General features: G+C 36.9%; 1 protein-coding gene and 1 long non-coding RNA gene across 6 annotated transcripts in view; one reads left to right on the plus strand and one right to left on the minus strand.

The window, feature by feature from the left end:
- Nucleotides 1–4,147: 4,147 nt before the first annotated feature.
- Nucleotides 4,148–24,796, plus strand: part of LOC135200801 (D-aspartate oxidase-like) — a 34,161-nt gene continuing 13,512 nt past the window's right edge. Inside the window, exons 1-3 of one of the 5 annotated variants that reach the window (XM_064229458.1) lie at nucleotides 4,148–4,299; nucleotides 23,430–23,622; nucleotides 24,460–24,583. In XM_064229458.1, coding sequence (XP_064085528.1) covers nucleotides 23,432–23,622; nucleotides 24,460–24,583 — 315 coding nt within the window. In that variant the 5' untranslated portion in view covers nucleotides 4,148–4,299; nucleotides 23,430–23,431. Of the gene's footprint in view, nucleotides 4,304–12,452; nucleotides 12,595–12,705; nucleotides 12,770–14,195; nucleotides 14,344–23,429; nucleotides 23,623–24,459; nucleotides 24,584–24,796 lie in introns of those variants that run through there. The other 4 variants (XM_064229460.1, XM_064229459.1, XM_064229456.1 and 1 more) reach the window with 4 other exon arrangements.
- On the minus strand, nucleotides 7,522–10,597 carry LOC135200539 (uncharacterized). Its single transcript, XR_010311306.1, has 3 exons — nucleotides 9,916–10,597; nucleotides 9,237–9,798; nucleotides 7,522–7,699 (listed from the first exon to the last, which is right to left on the minus strand). It is a non-coding gene; the product is annotated as an uncharacterized LOC135200539 (long non-coding RNA).

Genomic DNA, 24,796 nt, shown 5'->3' on the forward strand with positions numbered 1-24,796 from the left:
CAGATACAACTCCTGGAGGATTAAATAAAATAAGGCCAAAAGAAAAGGAGAAAATAAGAGAAAAGGGGGCTGCAACAAGGTAAAAAAAAAAAAAAATCACCTACGGGGGAAAATATGAGCCACAAATCCCTTGCAAATCTTTGAAAATCAAAAGCTGACATTTTATTATGTTAATCCTCTATTAAATGTAAATAAAGATGAGCAGTTTGCCTCCTTCTCATAGTTACCATTTCTGACATGCTCTTCCATTTAATTTAGTTGCTCTTGCTCTTCCATAATCTAGATACTCTTTTCTTCGTTTGGGTAATGGATAAATATATTTTCCTCTACAAAGGGTATGAGATTTTCATTTTCTTTTCAATACTAACTCCAGGAAATGTAATCTTTCCATTACATTTATGCCGTATTCATATATGTGTTGTTGTTCATTTGCCTCGTTTTTTTTTATCTATCTTCCTGGGAAATAAAAAAAAATTGATTCGACCGTCCATATTTTTACACTAGTTGCAGCTGACACTCCATCCTGTATACTTATGATGTTTGAGTTTATACTCCATAATCTCTTGCTCTGAATGATTACGTATCCCAAAATGTTGTATATTTGCTACTCCTTACAAAAACGTACTTATCACCGCTCGTAGAATATTAGTAGTTCTAAAATTTCACTTTCAAATAAATCGTCCTATTTTCACTTATTTTTCTTTATGAAATTGCTATCATTTTGAAAAGTTTTGGTATGGCACTCTTGGTTGACTCCACCATTCAGTTCTTTTGTTTGGATCAAAACAGAACGGAGACAGAAAGCAGTATAAACCTGTAAACACAGAATTTTAAGTAACAAATGTGTGGAAAAACAAAAAACAAACTTAAATAAATGAAAAAATAAAACTAGAGGTGACACCTACGGAAGCCGAAGATGTGTTGTTCCAAGCAAAAGCATAAATGGAATTCAAATGATTGTTTTATCCGGAGACAAAACACAATGAAAATATATGATTAAAATGGTCGATGAAAATAAAAAAGTATAATTCAAATCAATATCTGGACTTCGCGTTAAATACTCATAGTTAAGAGATAATTAATTTAATGATTTAAAAAGAATTTCCGGAGCAATGGCTTAAGGAAAAATACACATTAGGGGCATTAAAGGTTTTATGCATGACATTTTCTTGACTTACTAACAAATTTGGCACAAGTGCTAATTTAACACCCTCTTTGGAAAAATCTGGGTATCCACACAAAATTTCTATATGGCCGCCACTTTTCAAGATGGCCGCTAGTCATAATGCAACTGCGAGGTTTTCCTTCTGTTACACGTTTCAAACCTTATTTCTCTAAGTTTACCTTTCAGCATTGAATGACCTCGTAGGTTCCAGCACTTCAGCACTTGGCCTAGGCTAAATTCTATGTCCAATTCTGAGAGAGGTAGGGGCATTGCAGAAACCTACAGTCTAACAGCTAGCTTCTCTTCACAACTGATTTCAATATACCTTGGGAATTTGGTGGGAATCTGATGGTTGGTAGAGGTGACAATTCCTCGTTGGACGACCGAGTTACGTGCTCACCTACCGATTCGGTAGTTGCGAGTTCGATTCCCCAACCATGCCAACGTGTAATCAGAGGATTTTATTTCTGGTGATTAGAAATATATTTCTCGATATAATGTGGTTCGGATCCCACAATAAGCTGTAGGTCCCGTGGCTAGGTAACCAACTGGTTTCTAACCACGTAAGAATATCTAATCTTTCGGGCCAGCCCTAGAAGAGCCGTTAACCAGCTCAGTGGTCTAGTTAAACTAAGATTTACTTAGCTTTTTTTAGTAGAGGTAACGACATGTCCATATTGGGATGTAGTGTGGAGGCAGGATCCGTTTCGGGAACGCAAGTGACAACCGATAGGTACGAACGACACTAGGCCTAGATTTAGTATCTCTTTCTTATCAAGGGCTTGTCGCTCTGCACATGAGCAATTTTGTCCTTCTGACATTTCACGAGCCTGTTGCTGCTTGAGCGGACATTTCAGGTCACGGGCCTAAAAAGGAAAAAGGGAAAAATTTATATGGCTAAGGCAAATTCCATATATATCTCACATGGAAGACTCACAATGAAACGTACTACTATTATACAAATGGAAACGTTGATTTCTATGCGTAAGGAACACTCTTTCAAAATATTTACATCCTTGAGTACGGGAATCACTGCGTACAACAGAAAAAGGTAAAGCAAGATGGACAAGTGATTTACAATTATTATGTCTTGATATACAGAGAAGCTTTAGAGTTCCAAATATAACTTGGTATTTTACTTCTAGAGCCGTGTGTGTATATGTATAAAGCAAAATGTAAGTCACGCAGAAAAAATAAGAAGTATTACACTTACTGAACACGATCCACAAAAGTGCAGAGTACAAAGAAAGTTAAATAAAGCAGACGATTAACTCATGATCACATGCAGTTTTGTTTATATTGTTTGTTTGGTGTTTTTACGTTGCATGGAACCAGTGGTTATTCAACAACGGGACCAACGGCTTGACGTGACTTCCGAACCACGTCGAGAGTGAACTTCTATCACCAGAAATACACATCTCTCACTCCTCAATGGAATGGCCGAGAATCGAACCAGCGACCACCGAGGTGGGACGCTAATACCATACCAACCACACCGCTGAGGCGCTGATATGGACTCAAAACCAGCTGGCCGGTTAAAGCACTTTTAGCTGAGGCCACAGCCTTCATTAAGCACGTATTCATTATATTTTAACGACTTTTCATTTAGGATTTACGTTACATTTTCTTTCTTGTTCCTCACAATATCTTGGTTTAATACCTTAATAGGTTACAGAAGACGGTGGTCAGAACTGAATTATTCTTAGTTAATTCCCAAAGTAATCTTTGGAAATAAATGATCAAAATCAACAAACCGATTTTTTTCTGTTATGGCCTCTAATCCTATCAGTTCGATTAACAATGCTACAGAAAATATTCTTATAAATAAAATTTTTATTAGTTCTATACAAGTCACGAAAAACATTCTTCAATTTGTCTTTAATATGTCCTTAGTGATATGCTGCTTTTATTAACAAAAATATTCTATGATAAGCTTTTATAATGCGCGTACTAACAAAAAAAAATGTTATCTCTATCAATATGCCCTTGGCGATAAGCAACTTTTATTTTGATTATGCATATATTTTCACATTAAAATCTTTCAATTCAATCATTTGTAATATAAAAAATGATTAATTTTTTACCAGTCCAAATGGATGTTCTTTAAGATGTTCAAATTCATCTTTAGATTGTCCGTCTTCAAAAACACATTTAAATTTTTGCATCTGTTGTCTTGGGTGGTTGTGACAGTATTCCTTTAGTAGATTTACATCAACCGTGCATTTGATGTCTAGGCCAGTCCCTTACGACGCTCCTGATTGGCTGTTGATAAGCCAATCACAGGGCTGGAAACTCTCAGTCTCTCTCGAGAGAGTTCACATAGCAGGATGTATGTTCCACATCTTCTGAGGGATACTTTTGAAAGACGTATCCCTCAGGAGAGATGGAACATAGATCCCACCCGTATGAACTCTCGAGTGAGACTTAGAGTTTCCAGCCCTGTGAATGGCTTATCAACAGCCAATCAGGAGAGTCGTAAGGGAATGGCCAAGACGTCAAATGCACGGTTGATGTGTATCTACTATAGTCAGAAAATTCCGCATGTGTATGTCAGTCTTTTGCCTGTTCTGTTCTCTTAATGATTTTTTTTTTTTTTTTTTTTTTTGACAGCGATCGTTACGTACGCCCTTAAGCATGTCCGAGAGTCTGACTGAGAGCTATGTTCGTTTACTTACTCATTCGCAGCCCATCAAAGTATCCTTTATGAATAGTAATTTCAAACGAGTTAAAAATAAAACGATTCCTGAGAGATGACTCGCAAACTGACGCCGTGTAAAGGAAAGAATTTCGTGCCGCTGCAATACAATCCCTGTGAAAAATATATAGTTAGAAAACCCAACTCCACATATTTAGAGACGTTTTTCATACATAGAGTAGTTATGTAAAAAAAAAAATATCTTGAATTATGGGGAGTAAAAAATGAGAAACATTATTTTCGTCTGTGACTTGATCACTCGAGAGGAGAAGGGTTTGTTTTAAAGTTAAACCTCAGTCACTGTCACAGTGCCACATGACGTTTGTCTCGTCCTACGAGTGGTTTGGTTCACACAAACAGGGTTAACTTCTCCGTTTATGAAATATCTTAAAGGGTATCTTGTTTAGGCAACTATCGCAATGCTCTGATATCACTGCAAGTAAGTACGTATCATTAGACTTGATTTCTTCAACAATGCCTGGTTATTTATATCTCTCGGTATTATGCGTCCGTGGTCGGCAATCGCCCAAGGGTACTTGTCTTGCGCGCACTTTTCAACAGTTCTCTTAGATTTTTTTATAACGTTCTTTTCATTACACTGAGTTGAAAGTGGATTAATTTGAATTCATGCTAAACAGTGTCTTAACTAGCGGAAGCCAAGTGATATTACTTTTTATGATAGTTGAAATGTGCCAGGTGACACTGGCAATCCTTACGTAAGTTAGAAGGGCTATGCTACAATACAGAATTACTGGCCCTATATCGTGGGCTATGCCTAATAGAAGCGCATCAGTGGCGTGATCGGTAAGGTCTTGGCCTGCCATGTCAGTGGCCGCGAGCTCGATCTCGGGTTTTTGCTGTGGGGTGAGAGATGTATATTTCTGGTGATAGAAGTTCACTCTCGACGTGGTTCGGAAGTCACGTTAAACCGTTGGTCCCGTTGCTGAATAACCACTGGTTCCGTGCAACGTAAAAACACCATACAAACAAACAAAATATGCCTAATAGACATAGAAAAAATAAACGCCGTGTGCGCATGCGAAAACGCGAATGAATACGTAATGTACTCAGAGGTGATTTCAGGGATGGCTCCAAGGGTATGTGATTGGTGGGGCGGGCGGGGTTATAAGCAGATTTGACCAACTTGAGTCTGTCAATGTTGAGGTTTGAACAACTCGAATTCTTTTAATAGTGTTTGACACATACATAGATGTAACATGCATACACGCACACACATATATATAATATCTAATTTAAAATATATTAATTATCTATAAACTATATATATATATATATATATATATAGATATAATTATATATCATATATATATATATATATATATATATATATATCTATATATATATATATATATATATATATATATATATATATATATATATAATATATATATATATGTGTGTGTGTGTATGCATGTTACATGTATGTATGTGTCAAACATACACACACACACACACACATATATATATATATATATATATATATATATATATATATATATAGATATATATATATTATATATATATATATGTGTGTGTGTGTGTGTGTGTGTGTGTGTGCGCGTGTGCGTGTGTGGAGGGCGAACTGGGCCTACTATCGAGAATTTGTGAAAAAAAAAAGCACAGACCTGGTATCCAAAGGGCATTTATTCAACAAAAATATTATCGTCGATCATTTTTGACGGTCCTACTCAGTCAGGATTTGACCAACTGAGTCAGGAACATTGGGGAGGGGGTGGGTGTTACCTCCAACCGCCCTTGGAGCCATCCCTGAGTGGTTTATCAACAAACTTCTCAACTTCTCCCCTCTGCGCATGATGTTGAAAATAAGAACTTATTGTAGAGCTGTGGAAATCGTTCACTGTAAAATATGGAACTCAAACTGAACGGTTTGGAGAGCTTGCCGAGTTCCCTTATGCGTCTGAATCACTCAGATTGTCAATGTGGAGCCTCTGTAAGTTGTGCAGACAATGTATTACTGTCTGCTTGTCCACCTATTATAATGGTATAGGACAGCGACAGTTTGTAAGTCTTTTCTTACGACTGTTATACGTAAGCATTGTGGTTCTACTTTCCCTTCTCGTCTGAGTGATATCTAGTAGATTTGGTTCTTCTTTAGAATAAGGGAGATGATTCAACGGACTGAGTTAACTTGACAACTTTATTTCTTAGCTCCATCACTGGAGTATAGGAATGGTTTGGTCGGATGACCGCTCCGTTGAGGAATCTAAGTTGAACTGAAATATAGGAGCATCGCGTCGATAGCGTAACACTAGCTATCTCAGCGGTTTACATCATAACAAGAATAAAATGAACACGTAGCCCTACGGCTCGGAAGTCATGTGTTTCCGCTACAGGTGAATAGGTCAACCGCTTTCCATGGAAGGTGTTGTGACCGGTTTACAAAACTCACAAAATGATTAGATGTTCAAATGCAAACCAGGCTACTGCAAGCATTGCATAGCATGATCTAGTTTCACGTCTTGTTGTGGCTATGCGGTTACACTCCTAATTCGCCAATGACCCCTTGGGTCATGGGTTTATTTACAGATATGGAATTTATCTGTATATACAAATGTATATATTACAAATGTAGATCCCGGTTAATGTTGTGCAAACACTGTAGATCCCGGTTAATGTTCATTGTCAAGGAATTTCCGGTCATCGCACGAATTTCGCTTATAAATGTTTGCAATAGGACGCACACACACGCACGCACACACACGCGCGCACACACACAAGAGAGATTAAAGTCTGGCTTTAGACTGTCAGTAAGGACAATTCATATAGACGTGACTGCGAATAGGCCTAAAGGAAGATCACTAAGGTGAAGTAATTTGTTCATTTTCGAGTATCATATATATTATGTATTACATATATGGCATTTTTAACAATCAACACAAGAACAATCCTCCCTACTAATTATCCAAACACTGTGCTACTTGCACAACTACCTACCACTTTAGCAACAAAAGAATAAGAAAATAAAATAAAACACGTATGCGTCATTGAAGTTTAAAATCTCCACATGATCACAAGATTCTGCGTATTATTTTTCTGAAAGGATACGTCTCTGCTTGTCCGAAAAATTGCAGGATGTAGCTGGGGCCTCTCATTTCTCAGTAGCTCTTATTATTTGCCATTTCTCGAGAATGCAAACTAACCATGAGCGGACGAGACCGGCAGAAAACAGGTCAACTCGTAACCTCGTCGACTGGCACTTAGGTCAACACGTACCTAGTCGTACCGTACTCAATGACATTGTTGATTAACATGACTGTTGAATAGACTTTTGGAAACTCGTGAGTGGTAACGAGATACTGTTCATATTCTAGTACCGCCGACTTCATTAAAACATTCTGTTCCTGTTCCGAAAGTGAATATATAGTAAAATTTAAATTGTCACATCACGTGGCAAAGTTATATACCATGTTATGCTTATAATCATTCTTACACGCGATTTTATATGCCAAACACCACAGGGAAAAAATCCAGCACGTTGTAGATCCAAACCGGTGTTAATTTTTGCATCGTTTATACATGCGTATATATATATATATATATATATATATATATATATATATATATATATATATATATATAAATGTGTGTGTGTGACATTCAGTTCACTCAATTATAGGAACGTTTAAAGAAATCACCTAAACTTCGCGCCTTTCCACACCTCTTTACTAATTAATACCTTTTTTCTTATTGGAGCCGAATTATGTTGTCGGTATTGATGTACAGCCAGCAACAAAACCAGCGTCGCCCCGCCAAGCCTGGCTTGGAGAGCTCATGCCCTTCTTGCCGTGAAAGGTGCTCTTCGTTCAAACAACCAATACATAGAATGGGAGGAGGAAGGAAATTACGGTAATCAGGCAAAGAAATGCAATAATGGATGAAATATATATGGACAAAGAGAGAGAAGAGAAGAGAAAAGAGAGAGAGAGAGAGAGTACAAGGAAAGATAACAAAAGAAATGCATTCAGTTTATGTAGATAGAGAGAGAGAGACACACTTTTATTCCTGTCAAGTTATTAATCTGATGGATATATTCGGAGACCTTCAGCTTTAAGAAATATGTTATCATATACATTTTGGAAAATAATTATGAAATCTTATCATATTGTATTATTTTAAATCGTTATCATATTGTCTATATAAAAAGCCTTCAATATTTTTGGAACTCACTATTCATGTTATTATTATTCAGATGGAAATATCCTCTTTTTTTTTTTCAGAATCCTATAAGCAGCTGCGTTCTCTCTCTCTCTCTCTCTCTCTCTCTCTCTCTCTCTCTGTCCTCCGTCTTATATCACCTGGATTCACTATTTGAATATTAGTAAACGTTTGATATGTTATTTGGAAGTGGACAAGGATCACAAAATCGTCAATGGGTACACTACCAACTTGTGCTTGGCTGCATTTGGTTTTGTCTATAGATTGACTGTGTGGCGGGATCACAAACTAAAAAAAACAAGTGGCAAAATCCCCCCCACATAAACCTAATCACTCCAGCTGCCCAACTCACCCCAGTCATACTTTCCTCTTTACACTGCAGCATACACGCAGGACAATTGACCTATACCTACATAAAAACAAAAACACAAAACACATGTACTTACCAACTCCAGATACTCCACGGCTATACTGTGCTGTCTGCCGGTCGAGGTCACAGAGATACCAACAACAAAAAGACCACAGCCAAGAACCACAAACCCACAACACAACACCCAAGGACCACAACTCAACAACAAAAAAGGAACACAACCACAACCCAAGACCACTGCACAAACAACACAAAAGGCAACACACACACCCACTAACAACATCAAGGAATAACAACAACAACAACCCTCAACCACAACAATCACATACAACAAAAATCAAGGAATTACAACAACAAAACCCTCACCACAACAATTCACATACAATAAAAACTCAGGAACTCAAAAGCACAACAAATCCAACAATGCAGGCACAACAACTCTTAAGCAACAACACCAAACTCAATAACAACAAATCAACAAAACACAACTTAAACGACTTCCAATCTTTCAACAGACCGCTGTCAACACTACTTGCTATCACCAGCTCTCACCAAAGACTGACTGAAAACTCACCAAAAAAACCTCAAAACACAGAACTCTAATAATCAACAGCACCAACAGACAACCCAGAACTCACCAACAGCCAATCCAATCGTTAACTACCCATCCAGCAATTACGCCCTCTCTCTCTCTCTCTCTCTCTCTCTCTCTCTCTCTCTCTCTCTCTCTCTCACACACACACACACACATACACACAGACGTTGTCAAATGGAACTCCTTAACACCTCCATAACTGGACTATAATTACCTGTATTACCAATAATATATGAATCTAGTCACAAAGATGTTTCACACCAGGTTTTGTAGCCGTGGGTTGTATGAGTTATGAAAGCATCAATTTTGGAAGGGTATTATTTTATTAATTAATCTATACAAAGAATGCATTACTGGATATGATAATCTAGTACTACAGGATTTGTATTTATGGTATAACTTAGTTGAGTTACCAGTATTTGAGTGTGATGGGTCACTTGGCTCCGCCCCTCGCAACCATCTAGGCTACTTATGCTGTTTCCGAAACTCTTAGTGAAAATAAATTGTGTGAAATGAAATGCACTGAATGTGTGCATCGGTGTATTGATCTAGTGATGGTGGGTTATAAAGGATGTAGGTGTTGCAAAACCGTATAATATTAACATTATTCAGTGTCTCAGATTATTGGGTGACAGTCTTTAGACCTGGTTTTCCCACGAAGTAACGCGCCACACACAGCCATGGACAATCTGTATAGCGCCAGTGGTCTTGACAGTCGTGTTTGCAGCCTTGAGGTATATGCTCAACAGAGTTGTCTCTGTATGCCGCCGCCATCCCTACAAACGTTGCCATAGATAATTATATAATATATAGATTATAGTGCACAACATTGGTATAAGTTACAACAGTTATTCCAAACATAGATAAACACAACAACCACAACTAACACTTACTAAGTGTAGATAATCGTAATTACCAAATAAACCTCCACAAAGGCTGCAAACACACGACTGTTAAGACCACTGGCGTTATACAGACCGTCCATGGCTGTGTGTGGCGCGTTACTTCGTGGGAGAACCAGGATTCATAACTTAAACGATAGTAACAGACATTAACCAGATATACAAAGATGATCTCAGTAACCCTATAATGCTATGTACCAGCCATCATGGCGAGTTTGAACCACTGATATTAACTGTTATCAGTAAAGGTACTACTATCACCACCTTACAAATGTTGATAAGAGACCCCCGTCAAGCATTACATGAAGGTCACCTAATATCACCTGTCCCCATTACCTTTAACCCCCACCTTGCTATTTCCTTCTACACCTCATGTTCGGGGTTTCAAGGTCTTACAATTATGAGATCGTTCTGGTGGATGTTTTGTGGAAGGTTAAATAATACTCAGATGACAGTATTTCATACGCCATTATATATTTTTTTCAGATGTTTACAATTGGTTCATTACCCAAAATAAAAACATGGAATTGTAAAAGACGAAATGAGCTGGAGATATCGAAAGTAATGGGTTTCTTGAATAGCTCGGAGGGGGAACACCGACAAGGTGTGATGGACGTTAGACGCTGCTGCGCTGAAGCGACAAATATAGGTGGAGTGAGTGAGCAAGCATGAGCAGTTCTAAAGACTGTCTGTCACCCAATAATTTGAGACACTAAATAATATGTTAATAGTATACCCCGCCATCATTATATTAATACACCGATGCACACATTCAGTGCATTTCATTTCACATAATTTATTTTCACCAAGAGTTTCGGAAACAACATAACGTAATATAAGAAATATAGCAAATTAAAAAACTTTCTATAAGTAGCCTAGATGGTTGCGAGGGGCGGAGCCAAGTGGCTCATCACACTCAAATACTGGTAACTCAACTAAGTTATGCCATAAATACAAATCCTGTAGTACTAGATTATCATATCCAGTAATGCGTTCTTGGCATAGATTAATTAATAAAACAATACCCTTCCAAAATTGATGTTTTCATGACTAATACAACCCACGGCTATAAAACCTGGTGTGTAACATCTTTGTGACTAGATTCGTATATTATTGGTGATACAGGTAATTATAGTCCAGTCAATCTAGACAAATATAGACGCAGCCAAGTAAAAGTTGGTAGAGTAATCATTGATGGTTTTGTGATCCTTGCCCACTTCCAAATAACATATCAAACGTTTATCATTATTCAAACAGTAGATCCAGATGATATAAGACGGAGGACAGAACGACAGATGGAGAAAGAGAGAGAGAGAATACAGCTGCATATAGGATAATGAAAAAGAAGGATATCTCCGTCTGAATAATATTAATATGAATAGTCAGTTCCAACAATATTTCAAGTTTTTTGTATAGACAATATAATAACGATTTAAAATAATACAATATGATAAGATTTCATAATTATTTTCCAAAATGAATATGATAACATATTTCTTAAAGCTGAAGGTCTCGAATATATCCATCAGATTAATAACTTAACAGGAATAAAAGTCTCTCTCTCTCTCTCTCTCTCTCTCTCCATAAACTGAATGCATTTCTTTCGTTACCTTTCCTTGTACTCTCTCTCTCTTTTTTCTCTTCTCTTGTCTCTCTTTGTCCATATATATTTCATTCATTATTGCATTTCTTTGCCTGATTACCGTAATTTCCTTCCTCCTCCTATTCGAACCATTCTAACTATGATTGAACAAAGGCCACCCTTTTGGGCAAGAAGGGCATGAGCTCTCCGAGCCAGGTTTGGCGAGGGCGACAGCGGTTTTGTTGCTGGCTGTACGTACGTATTTAGCAGTAAATAACCTTTGCCTGTGATATATATGTATATATATATATAAATAAATATATATATATATATATATATATATATATATACTCGTATATATATATGAATTTTTATCACATCACCGTGATTCATATACATGCATTAAGCTACAAATATCCTTTGATATCCAATTCGCTCCACCTCGGAATTGATATATTTTCATGTGTTAACCGAAGAGTAATTTTTTTAAGTTGATAATAATTTCGTCCTCTCGTGGATTCGAACCAGCGCATAGAGGAGAAATCAGGACTTCAGTGACGTCTTTACAGACTCGGCCTTTCAACCCATCGTAGTATCGGAAATATGTATATAAACTTAAATCTGCTGTCTATAATGCTCTAAGCTAATAGTTATGCCTATGCCCCATGGCCGTTTGGAGCTCTGTATACCTTGCCGTAAAAGTTGGGTGGGGTGCGTATATCCAGTTTTGCGAAGCCAGCAAGAACTAATTAATCAATCAATAACCTGTTTAATCTGAAGTCAAGCAAATGGGGGAGCGGGAGATAGAAAGAATAAAGTTAGTCACTAAGCTAACCGTCATGAATTATTTTCACGGCGTGATCGCGTACCTCGTATGATCGATAAACAACTCGATTCAACCAGATGTTAGCATTCCAGTGACATGGACCTCAAAGCACGGCGGCCTGCGCTTTGAAATTGACAGTCAGTTGCCGTTGAACTTTCGGTAAACCGACGTCAGTCTATTCGCGGTTCGATCACAGACGAGGATACGTCAGTGGATCGTAGTCAAACAGTGGAAACAGCAGTTCAAAATTTGAATATAAAAGGTAAAGCCTTGTAACCAGTACACACTGGACGAAAACCCTGTTATTTCGCAAATGGTAAGGGAAAATACCGTGGTTCAAGTTCACCCAAAGAAAATAAAGTAGTTCGAGTATACAGGCGAGGAAAATATGAGTCTAGGTACACAGGAGAACGGTCGGATCCACGAACAAGACACAGGTAACGGAAAATTTTCATATAAAGCAGACTGAAATAATTTTCTTCACCGCACTTCACTATTGTAGTAAACCTGACACCGAGTCGGAGGTGGAACCGATTTAGTCTCAGTGAGTTGAATCGTTCCGTGTCTCCTATGACATAGTAGTGAAGAAACCACGTAATAGTTAGCCTACTGCAGCCACCCTGTGGCAGGGGTGTGATACTTCCACCGTAGGTCCTGCGTGTCGTAAAAGGCGACTAAAAGGACAGCTGCTGCCTTGGTCTTACTTTTTTAGTAAAAGGCTAGGCCCACAGACAGTAACTGTGGAAACTCTTGCCTTGCAGGTGGACTTAAAAGGCTAGCCCCACCGCCAATAACTGTGGTTGATGACAGCAAGGGCATGCGTTCGTAAAAACCCCTTTGCCAAATATTAAACGTTCCCTGATGTTGTAAAGAAAGGCGCATCAGGCAACCGACTCCTTAATGTAGGGATAACTGTGGGAAAGAGGAGTTAACCTGTAACTGCAGAGGGTCGCAGCTATAGGCCCATGGTGAATGAGGCAAGGGGGTAACACCTCATACTAAAACATTTGCTGAAAACAGGATTACTCACACTGCAACTATATGTACTACATACCTTCTGCGTGTTTTGTGTATATTGGAGGATTTCGCATCCCTCCTTATTTGTTTGAATGTATCATCTGTATACGCTACAGAAATGTACGGGAGTGTCGACGCAACAACCTCTTTATGTACTCAAGTTTTCTTTTAGAAGCTCCTTTTGACTTCCAGACTTTTTGTTTCATTTGTTCTGGCACTCTTCTCTTCTTTCAATATATAATTATATAATTTGTGTGTGCTTGAAAGGAGAGAAGAGTGACAGAACAGATGAAGAAAAAAGCGTGGATATATACATACACACACACACACACACACACACACACATATATATATATATATATATATATATATATATATATATATATATATAGATAGATAATATATATATATCTATATCTATATAATCATATATATATATCAATGTAGGACCGCGTGCTTGAGAATATCACACTTTCTTTCGTGGTTTTTGTGATTATTATATAAGTGTGTGGTTTCAAATCTCGCACTGTGTGCTCCGCCAAATATGATCAAGGTTACTCGGAATCAGATCTGTAATAAGAGTTTCGGTTAACATTTTTCCTTTTAATGTCGTACGTTGCTTTAAGGACGAGGCAACTTGAAACTGCGGAATTCCCAGCAAAATATAATAATAATAATAATAATAACAATAATAATAATAAAATAATAATAATAATGATAATAGTTAATCAAAACAGATTCTCCAACAACTCTTACATAGTAGGAAATTCGTACCAGCCATTGAGAAGAAAAGCGATCGAATGAATTTGAAACGATATCAAAACCAGAGAGAAAATATGGGAGTGGTAGATATAATATCTCAGGTCTCGTCTCCTGTACCATTTTTCAGTTAGTTGTTTACTAGCGGCAGTCTTCAGAGCGGAGTTCAGTTACCCACCACCGCCGTGGAAGTTTCAGGCAGAACCGACGTTCCAGCTGAAAGTTAGACAAATAGGTAGGCCTGTTTTTTTTTTTTTTTTTTTTTTTTTTTTTATCAATTTTGTTCAGTGGTGGCTTTATGGGGTGGGTCCACCTGGTCACGCCAGCCTCCCTCCGTGAATATGAATAATAGAGCATTGTTTTCTTGCAGTAAATCATTATTCGCCGCAAAAATTTGCTCATTCAATCATTATTTCAACAACAACCGTAAAACAACACAAACAATAACGACGGACGATACTGTTTGTATATGCTTGCATACTTGTATGAATATTGATATATATGTATATATATATATATATATATATATATATATATATATATATATATATTCCGAATGTCTACATGTTACATATATATGATAATCCTACGTAGCCCCCAATGAAAGAATATATATATATATATATATATATATATATATATATATATATATATATATATTATAGATTCGAATGTTTACATGTTTCATATATATGATAATCCTACGTAGCCCCCAATGAAAGACTTCTAGATCCGCCACAGCGACGACATACCTTTTTTGACATACCTTTTGGTGCCACGACTAGCAAGCCTCTGTCATTTTTTTTTTTTTTTTTATGATTTTCGTTATGTCGATGACTTTTCCAATTCATGTGTTATGGTAGCAATCACTTATCTTATTTACTGATGATTTCGGGCTCCGAAAGTTGTCTGGGTCAGAATCAAGTCAGTCGTTCTACAGCTCCGAGTTGCTAATGGACTCTAGACTCGAGCACTCAGTATAAACCATCAATGCCTTGCCACTTCCATATGACAATGTTTAATTAAATCTACTATACATGGACGATAAATAGTGAAGGGTGTAAGTTGTTTCCATGCCAACAAATCATCAACACTTAATAAGTGATTTTTTTCCAATGCTGATCACTCTCTTCACTCATTTTAAAGTTATTGTGTTCTTCACAATTTTTTCCCCTGCCTCATATAATATTATCGTATACTGGCTCTGTTCTTCCTTTCTCCAGGCCCTCTTCTTTTCATTTTCACATTCCCCGGTATATTTTCGATAGCAGTTTTGATATATCAACATTTGCATTAATCTGTTTTCCATTCCACACCTGCTACCTTTTAACTTCCTTCCTTTGCAAATGCTGTCACATTTTACCAGCTCGCACCGGTAGTGTTGAGTCCGCTGCGCCAATGAATTTACTTCGCCTCCGATTCGTGATCTTTACTATTATGCAACAACACTTGCAACTGCAGCTGTTTTTTCCCCTAATTCATCCATGGTACTAAACACGTAGGTGTTGAGCCATTAGCAAGACCCACTCCTCACCAAAGCAGTCACTCGCTTGTTTGCCTAGTCTCACATGAAAGCCACTACCTAGACTGAGAGCTGCATGCATTTTGCACATGCAATGTTGACATCGCTAAAAATGCCACGGTAAGTTACTCTTCCTTACACTAACAAAGGGAGCAAACAGCGTCACAAGGCCTTAACGTACATATTAGAGAACTGGGCTCGCATTCACTGGGCTATTGTTTGATTGCTCTAGTCTGCTCTCGACCAACCAGCCCAGGTGTCATGAGCCTTGCTGAAAACCAAGATGCTCTACCTTCTCGCGCCCACCTCACAAATATGGTACATAACAGTCTTTTGCAGCGTCCCATAGGCCCCTAGCTGCACCCACTTTTATTCCTTTTACTATACCTCCATTCATTTTATTTTTCGACTATCTTTCTTTCAACCGTCGCCTAACAATTGTTTCGACATTATTTTCCACACTCAATGACCTCACAGGCCCCAGAACTTAGCAATTAGGCTAAATTTTATATTGCAGATTCAAAAACTAACACAAGCGTGGGCGAATTTGTTGCTGGGGTCAGCTTCTTGACTTGGGAGGCTACGCCGGCCAAAGAACAGGTTCTTCAGTAGACTTTCGTTGCTTATTTATTTGATGAACCTTGGATTTTCCTCTGGCGAGCAGGTTGGCTTTGGGCTGGACGAGTATGTGGTCACGTGTGAGAGATTCGTGTTGATATCGGCTTGCTCGCCGGGTATACCCCCTAGAAAATTATGTAACGTCGGCTAGTACTAAACCCCCACCGTTGAATTAGTATGTTTCATTTTTCAATGCAATAACATATCAAAGTCTAGCATAATACTTGGAAATAATCACATTTAGGTTTTTCTTAATACTTTTTTCTTATGAAAAGGGATGAGTTTGTGATATTATTCTATGTCATGTAATACATATAGTAGAAAACGTTGAAGTACATAATGGGGTTGAGTTTGTGATATTTTTTAAACATCATTATGTAAAAACAAGAAATTAGATACCATATTCTCAATATTACAAAATTATAATAAAAGTCTATTGCATAATCGTAACTATCTCTATGTTGTTCCTCTACATTTACGTCTTTTCACAAGAAAAAAGGAAAAACATCTGAAATGTTATGTTGATTTCAGTGGTTACATTTTTTTTTGCTCAATTCGTCCTCCAACTAAGATATATGCAGTTTCTCTTCATTTCTCTCTCTTTCCCTCGTCTGATCGATTCCTCTTTGATTTGGGTCGAGTAGGATCTTCTTCCTCTCTTGAGAAGGACTTTGACTCCTCTTGTTTAGTCGCTTTATGCGCTTCATCACTTCTTGTGCCAAATATCAGTTCGTCTTTGTATCATGCCGTTTCGCAGTCATTCGCTTAGTGTTATATAACGATTATACATTTCTGAATTCACGTTGCTCTCCGTTTTCTCCACTCGGAGAGGCTCCGTGGCTTCAGAGGGTGGCTTCGGAATGAGGAGTACAACTCGTCACAATCAACTAATCAGATTTACAATACACTGCTTTAGGTCAAAAGCGCTCCAAGCCAACTTGCAAACTTGCACGTCTCAGATGCAACGGAGATCATGAATCTTTTTTTTTTTTTTTTTTTTCCTTTTCATTCTTTATGCGTCAAAAGTTGGCCGTTTGAGTTGTGAGTAGAACTTCTCGTTTCTCACAGTGAATAAAATTTTTTCGAACTTTCGTTCGATAAGAATATTGATCTTTTAACTATCTGATTAAGTATTCTGATACCTATTACTAGATAACTTATGCATGAGTACGAACGTTTGATAGAACAGTTGGTTTAGTGATAATTAAACGAAGACTTGACAAACGAAACAACAAAGGTCAACAGAATAATCAACTACTGTATAATCATTCAAGGCCATTAAATTAGTTAACAATCTATCTTAAGTGCTGGCAATACTCGAATAAAGGAGGTCAAATGAATCCAATGTCAACGTCTAATTCCTATTCGGTAATGCTTCTATTTTCATTATTTATTTATTTTTTGGTCAAGGAATTGTCTAAAAAATCTTTCTTTTTCTAATCGGGTCCTGCAATTCCTAGCACCGGCCCTGTCCACAGCATTAGGTGCTTTATACAACTACATAGAATGGTCTAGAAAAGGGCGCTGAAGATCTTAAAACCCGCCCTCACACAACACACTGCATCATTCACACCATCTAGTAGGTATTCTCGCATTTACCTGAATATTGAAGCCCCTTCCTTTCCAACACTTCCTCCATTCCACGTATCCAACCTCATTCTTTCTCCCATTCCAACCTCTCTTTCCCCATACCTTTATATCATTGTTCACTCTTGCCACACAACTGTTCCAATCCAATCTTTCAACCTTTTTTTTTTATCAGATCTACATTTCTTACTATAATTTATATTATATATATATATATATATATTATATATATATATATATATATATATATATATATATATATATATATATTATATATATTATATATATATATATATATATATATATATATATATATATATGTGTGTGTGTGTGTGTGTGTGTGCCTGGTAAAAAATGTTCTGTTACAGCACAATTCCAGCTAATAAAGGATCCCATAAATGCCGAAATATAGAAAGTAAGTACTATATTTCAGAAACACTGCTGTCTCTTCTCAGGTAGGTAATGAATGAGAAGGTTTACGGAAAAGACGGTATTTATACCAAAAGATCCATCCACAGGTAGCCATTTTACGGACAATTCCTCTTTAACCTTCTTAAGCGTTGATTGAAGGAAGATTTTATCTATGATATCTGAATCCCAGGCACCCTTTGAGATGTTCATTACCTTTCTTTGTTTGAAGTTTGGCGTTTTTATGGGTTCCTTTTATTATCTATTTATCTATCTATCGTATTCCTAATCTATATATATATATATATATATATATATATATATATATATATATATATTCCCCAGTCTAGGTATATTAGGTCTGACGACGAGCAGGCTACCTAGCTCGCAGTAGGGGGACATGACGTCACGCGAAAGCCTTTTTCCTTGTGAGCCAGGTTTATAGACATAAGTTTTGTCATTAATGAAAAGAAAGCTGAAACCTTTACTGTAATTATAATAAACACTGGAATTATAATAAAGGAACATGTAGATTAAATAAACATTATGTAAAGGTTCATCTTATCACGCTGATCGAGAGGTCTGACTGCTAAATGGAGACATCCTATCTTTTATGATCTTGACAAATCATGTGTCCAGGAGATGGTGATACGAATGACTGTAGAAATAGAGAATGCAGGCTACCCTGTCATTACATATTATGCTCTTGACCAAGTGCCGAACAATCATGAATTATGGCAAGATTTTGGGACAGACTCAATAAAATTAAAGCAAGTTGCAATAAAAAAAAACCATGTCATGATAGGGTAATATTCGTATTTCCCGATGCCCCACATATCAAAGAACTGAAAAGATATCATTTTATAACGAAGGGTTTTTGTTTTGAGGATTGAATACTGATTTCTGATCCTTGTAAGAGGGAAAAGATAAGTAAGACACGTAAAGAATGTGGTCTATCTAGCTAACAAAATTAGTGGAATTCGTATAAACTTGAAAAAGCTGATTTCCAGCGTTTAAAATATGCTAAGTCTATTGAATATTTATGTGAGAGGGGACTGTTGGGAAGCGGTATCTGGAAGGTTACTGGAGAATTTATCTCTATGATAAATGACTGGTTTGATCTCATGAATTCATCATGCATGATTGGAGATGTAAAATAAAGGAATGCTTATGGAACTGACTTAGATAACCAGAAAACTCTTCTATATAAAATTATCAATTTAATGAATAAAATAAGAGTATGCAACGCAAGTTCAAGCTCACATTACAATTTCCAAAAGGGCGTGATCTGTATCGTGTCACTTATGAGTGGGTCTATATGAGATGTTAATAAGGAAACTGTAATGTAGAATATATATTAACATGATAATGGAATCAGGAGGACCCACTAGAAAATTTTTTTGGGCGTTGCGGTCAGATGAGTGGACCGCATGATCACCCGGGTGCTATCAAGTATAAATATAGCATTAGAAAGCTGCTTCTCGGTAAGAACGTTGCACTTAACAGCGATAAAACAAACGTAAATAAAAAGACTGAAAATAACGATTGCTTATCAGCTGAGTTTGTGCCGATGAAATGCATCAAGCAAAGCCAAATCCTATAACGAGCGTAAACTTGCGTTAGAAATTTGCATAAACAGCAACATATAAAATATAGACTTGGATCTAGAATTTGAGAACAACAATACAGACAACACTCCGGAGGATATGACCACTCTTTCAGTGGATCCAAATAATTCGGAGTCAATATCTGATGTCATTGAAGAAGAATCTTTGCTATATATACGTAAGTGGCTACACTGTTAAAAAAAAAAAATTCAGTGCGATATCCTCATTTAGGTCAGGAGATGACTGACACTCAAAGTGACTAAAGGTTCTGGGTCAATAAAATTAACAAGAGTCAACTCTATATGGCGTCTGAATTTATTTATTTATTTTTTAAATTAAGCTTTATGAGAGATGTATCCAAAATCCATTCACGTATAAGAATGCTTGTCTATGAAATGAAAGCTACTGGTGTTGATCTTATCAGTGGAATAATTTAATTTTTTTGCTGAATTTTGTGTCTTTTAGGATGAGATAAATAAGTAAGAAAATCGAGATGAAAAAAAATGTAAGTCGTGCATAAAATATAAAAAAAATGAGATTAAAGAATTTTTATGTTTTCTTTAACTATTTCATAAAATGTGTTTATATTGAATAAATTTATTGGTGTTTTTAAGGAATTTGATGTTTAACTACCCTTATTTTTGAAGAAAAAAAATTAAGGAACATAAAAAGAAATTGGCAACTAACATGGAAAATATGGCAACACGTTCTTTCGTGTGACGTCATGAGCAGTGCGCTCTAATTTTGGTAAACAACTCGGCAGACCTAATATACCTTGACCGTGTGTGTGTATATATATATATATATATATATATATATATATATATATATATATATATATATATACTATATACATTGCCTATACTCGGTTTTTTTTCATCTGTTCACCCGCCTGTGGTGTTTGTGTATGGTAACACTGCGTCCCGGGCTTTAGATAGTTACATTCAGCTTACATTCAACAATAATAACAATATCTTATTTCGAATATTAACGGTGTAATTCGCATACAGTAAATTATTAAAACACTTTTCAGTTGCAAATGTACACTCAGATATCCTTTTACTTACCTAAAGACACAGCGTAACTATCTAAAGCCCGGGACGCATATTTCCCAAGTCTGGAAGAGTTTAGGGACGGGGAAAATTAGGACCAATCAAAGCGCGTGGAGCTGTCCATGACGTCACAAGCCCCGCCTTTTAGCTACACTCGGTCTCATAGCCATTACTGCCAGTCACAATGCCGAAGAAAAACTTCCCCATTTCACAATTTACGGTTTGTTTGACCTATACATTTTAGTCAGATATATCTAAATATAATGCAACACTAATTCAACAAACAATATATTCTTCAAATGAGATACACCGTGAAATATATTAAGCGTTATTGCCTTCTCCCTCATGGTAATAGTACTGTGTCTCTTAATTCCTGCTCGGAAAGTCGATATTTAGTCCATAAATAGCATTTTCATCGCGAGTTGCTAAATTACATGAAAATGTGTGTTTAATGACATTTAGAAAGAGTTACGATAACACATGGGATAAATCAGACAATATACAAAATGGATGGTATCGTAAAAATGATGGTATATGATCTGTAATTAGCACTACAGACTACAGTCAGGAGGCCAAGAACTTCGCGGCACTTTGACTCCCATCAAGAATCTTGGACTTTGAAAGTGACGATTTTAAAAGCATGGAGCATGGAACGTTTTTCAGGCGTTACTGCCAGTTGTTTCAGGCTATAAAAAGGTATCATGTACAGAACTAAAATGATAACTGCCATATGTTTAAAAGAAATGTGGAGGATACAGTTTTGATGAGAAATTTATGCACTCAGTAGGGTGATAGTGCCTCATTCGGTGCTATGTAGGTATTACTTAAGGTTCTTTGCAGCGTTCCTTCGGCGCCTAGCTGCAACTATTTTCATTCATTTTACTGTTGCCTCCGTTCATATTTTCTTTCTTCCATCTTATTGTCCATCCTCTTCTAACAGTTGCTTCATAGTGCAACTGCTTTGAGGTTTTCCTCCTGTAACACCTTTCAAACCTTTTACTGTCAATTTAGGTTTCAGCGCTGAATGGCCTTAGCTGCCCCAGTGCTTGGCATAGTGCCACAAATCTATATGCAAAAAAAAAAAATCTATGCACTTAATTTAAGGCCATTGAGTGTGAGCTTGTATGAAAAAATAGTAGTATACTCATATACTACCGTTATCTCTGGTTTTAATTAATACATGTTGAATATTTGCATAAAACATTTTCTGTTAAAAGTTGGAAAAAAGTGTCATCCATAATTACTTTGAAGCATATATCGCAATTCTAATAAAATTTATGCATCAATTCTGCTCTAGTTCAGCTTAGTAAAAAGTCTACTGTAAGTAACTCCGTAAATAGGTAGTATTCTGTACTCCTATAATTGCTAAAAGTATTACATACTAATGACATACTCCTTTTGATTGCACACAATGAATGACAAGTACGAAAGGTTTGCTAAAAATATTAAATAAATTAAATAATCAGTGTTTTTTTGTACACAATGATTTTAAAGCAAAAATCACGTAAGAACTTGCTACAAATATTCAATACTGAATTATATTATCACTTTTTATTTGTTTGTACACAATGTATGTAAAGTAAAAATCAAAAGCAAAAATTTTTCAATTAAAACTTTTTATATAGTCGTACACAATGAAAGACAAGGACCAATCAGGTAAGGACATCTGGAAGGTTTTATGAAAACGGAATATTTGGTTAAAATAGGCTAACGTAGATCACCAAAACAACAATACCGTAGTTGTCCTTAGTTTCCTTAAGGGCACATTAGCCCTTGAAATAATTTAATGAATGAAGCTGATACTGTGTCCCTGTAAAAAGTAGGGACTATATCAGTCTGATTTCTGTTCATGGCCTAGTAATGATCAGTATATTGCTTTTATACAATGTGCAGTAATGTGCATTACTACGAAATAGCATATGTCCATAGAAATCCGTAGTGTAAGCCTACTCCTCTCTCTATCTTCCCTTACAAACAGGTCAAATACCATCATTTTTACCATCTTGTATATTGTGCGATTTATCCCATGAGTTATCGCAACTCTTTATAAATGGCTTTGAATATGCATTTTCATGTATATAATTAAGAAATTCGCGATGTGAATATATTATTTACCAAGAGGGAGAAGCCAATAACGCATAATATATTTCACGGTGTATCTCATTTGAAGAATAATATTATTAAATAAGTGTTGCATTATGTTTAGATATATCTGACTAAAATATATTTGCCATACAAGCCGTAAACTGTGAAATTGAGAAAAAAGTATTTCTTCGGCATCGTGACTGGCGGCAGTAATGGATATAGGAGGGAGCTAAAAGGCGTGGCTTGTGACGTCATGGATCAGCTCCACGCGCTCTGATTGGTCCTAATTTTCCCCATCCCTAAACTCTTCCAGACTTAGGATACATGCGCCCGGGACGCAGTGTTACCATACACTAACACCACAGGCGGGTGGACAGATGAAAAAAAAAAAAAGTATAGTCATGATCCTGCAAACGCCTGACCAAGCGTCTTCGTGTTACAGAAATGGTGCGAATAGCGGTCGTAGGAGCCGGTGTGGTGGGCTTGACCTCGGCCAACCTTCTCCAGGAGGCCATCCCGGGGGCTTCCGTCACGATAATCGCCGACAGGTTCGGGCAGGACACCGTCAGCGATGTGGCCGCGGGTCTCTATCGGCCCGGGTTGCAATTCCAGGGACCTAACCAAGAAGTTACTGAGTAGGTTTTCCTTTCTTGTCCAATGTGCGTTTTCTTTCCGATGTGCGTTTTCTTTCAAGGTGTCATGGCGTCCTTTGGTAAATCGAGATTAGTATTTCCTAAGTTGATCGAAAGTTATTTCATTCGCTACGATAATCAGTCGATACTTTAATAATGATAAATTAAATTACTTTGTGTCAATTCGTGAAGATGGGTGGTCACAAATTGCTGACCTGCTGGAAGTGATAAATCTTGTTTGTTCTTTCGGGTTAACATAAGAATTTTCTTGTATTTTTTACAGTGAAACGAATGAAAATTGTATTCTTTCTATTCATGAAAGGGATAAAACATGAATACGTCATGATAATATTGATACAACTTATTAACAAGAACCATTGTTTTGTCAATTTAAATCCAACCGCGAACATAACATTTGGAGTCATGATTTTCGGTACATGTCAAGGCAAGCTTAGAAACCTAGAAACTCCACAATGTAACTGATTGACAATACTTTGGTAAACGTGCCTGTTTTCACGTAGTGAAGGCTTGTTGTCTACAAAGCACAATTGCCAGCTACATTGTGGAGCCAACTTTGTCATTCGAGCCATTGTGCCAATGTCATGGGGGGTTACATGAAGACGGATAATGCATTACCAAATATACTTATAACATAGTTTATAGAAAACTACAGTCGGATGAATGAAATTTGTGTAAATTGTATATATATATATATATATATAATATATATATATATTATATTATATATATATATATATATATACAGTGAGGTCTGAGAAACAAACAGAGGAAGTGAGAGAGTTCATGTATACATTAGGCCGATCTTCTTCCGTTTCGTAGGAAGTGGCTGAGAGATGCTTACGCCTACTACAAGGAGATTCTGAACTCGGAAGACGCAGATGAAGCGGGGGTCAAAAGGGCCCCTGGCTATATATTCTCCACGAATCAACCAAAAATTGTGAAGGTAAATTCAACACTAAACTTCAAATGCTCAGAGCATTCCTCTCTCTCTCTCTCTCTCTCTCTCTCTCTCTCTCTCTCTCTCTCTCTCGAGTATGCATCTCTTTCTCTCTCTCGCCATCAAGGATATTCCCATCGTTCTCTCTCTCTCGCTCTTAAGAGTATTCACCTCTTTCTCTAGCCCTCGCTCTCAAGGATATTCCCCTCTTTCTCTCTC

This window comes from Macrobrachium nipponense, chromosome 27, assembly GCF_015104395.2.
Source record: "Macrobrachium nipponense isolate FS-2020 chromosome 27, ASM1510439v2, whole genome shotgun sequence".
Taxonomy (NCBI): domain Eukaryota; kingdom Metazoa; phylum Arthropoda; class Malacostraca; order Decapoda; family Palaemonidae; genus Macrobrachium; species Macrobrachium nipponense.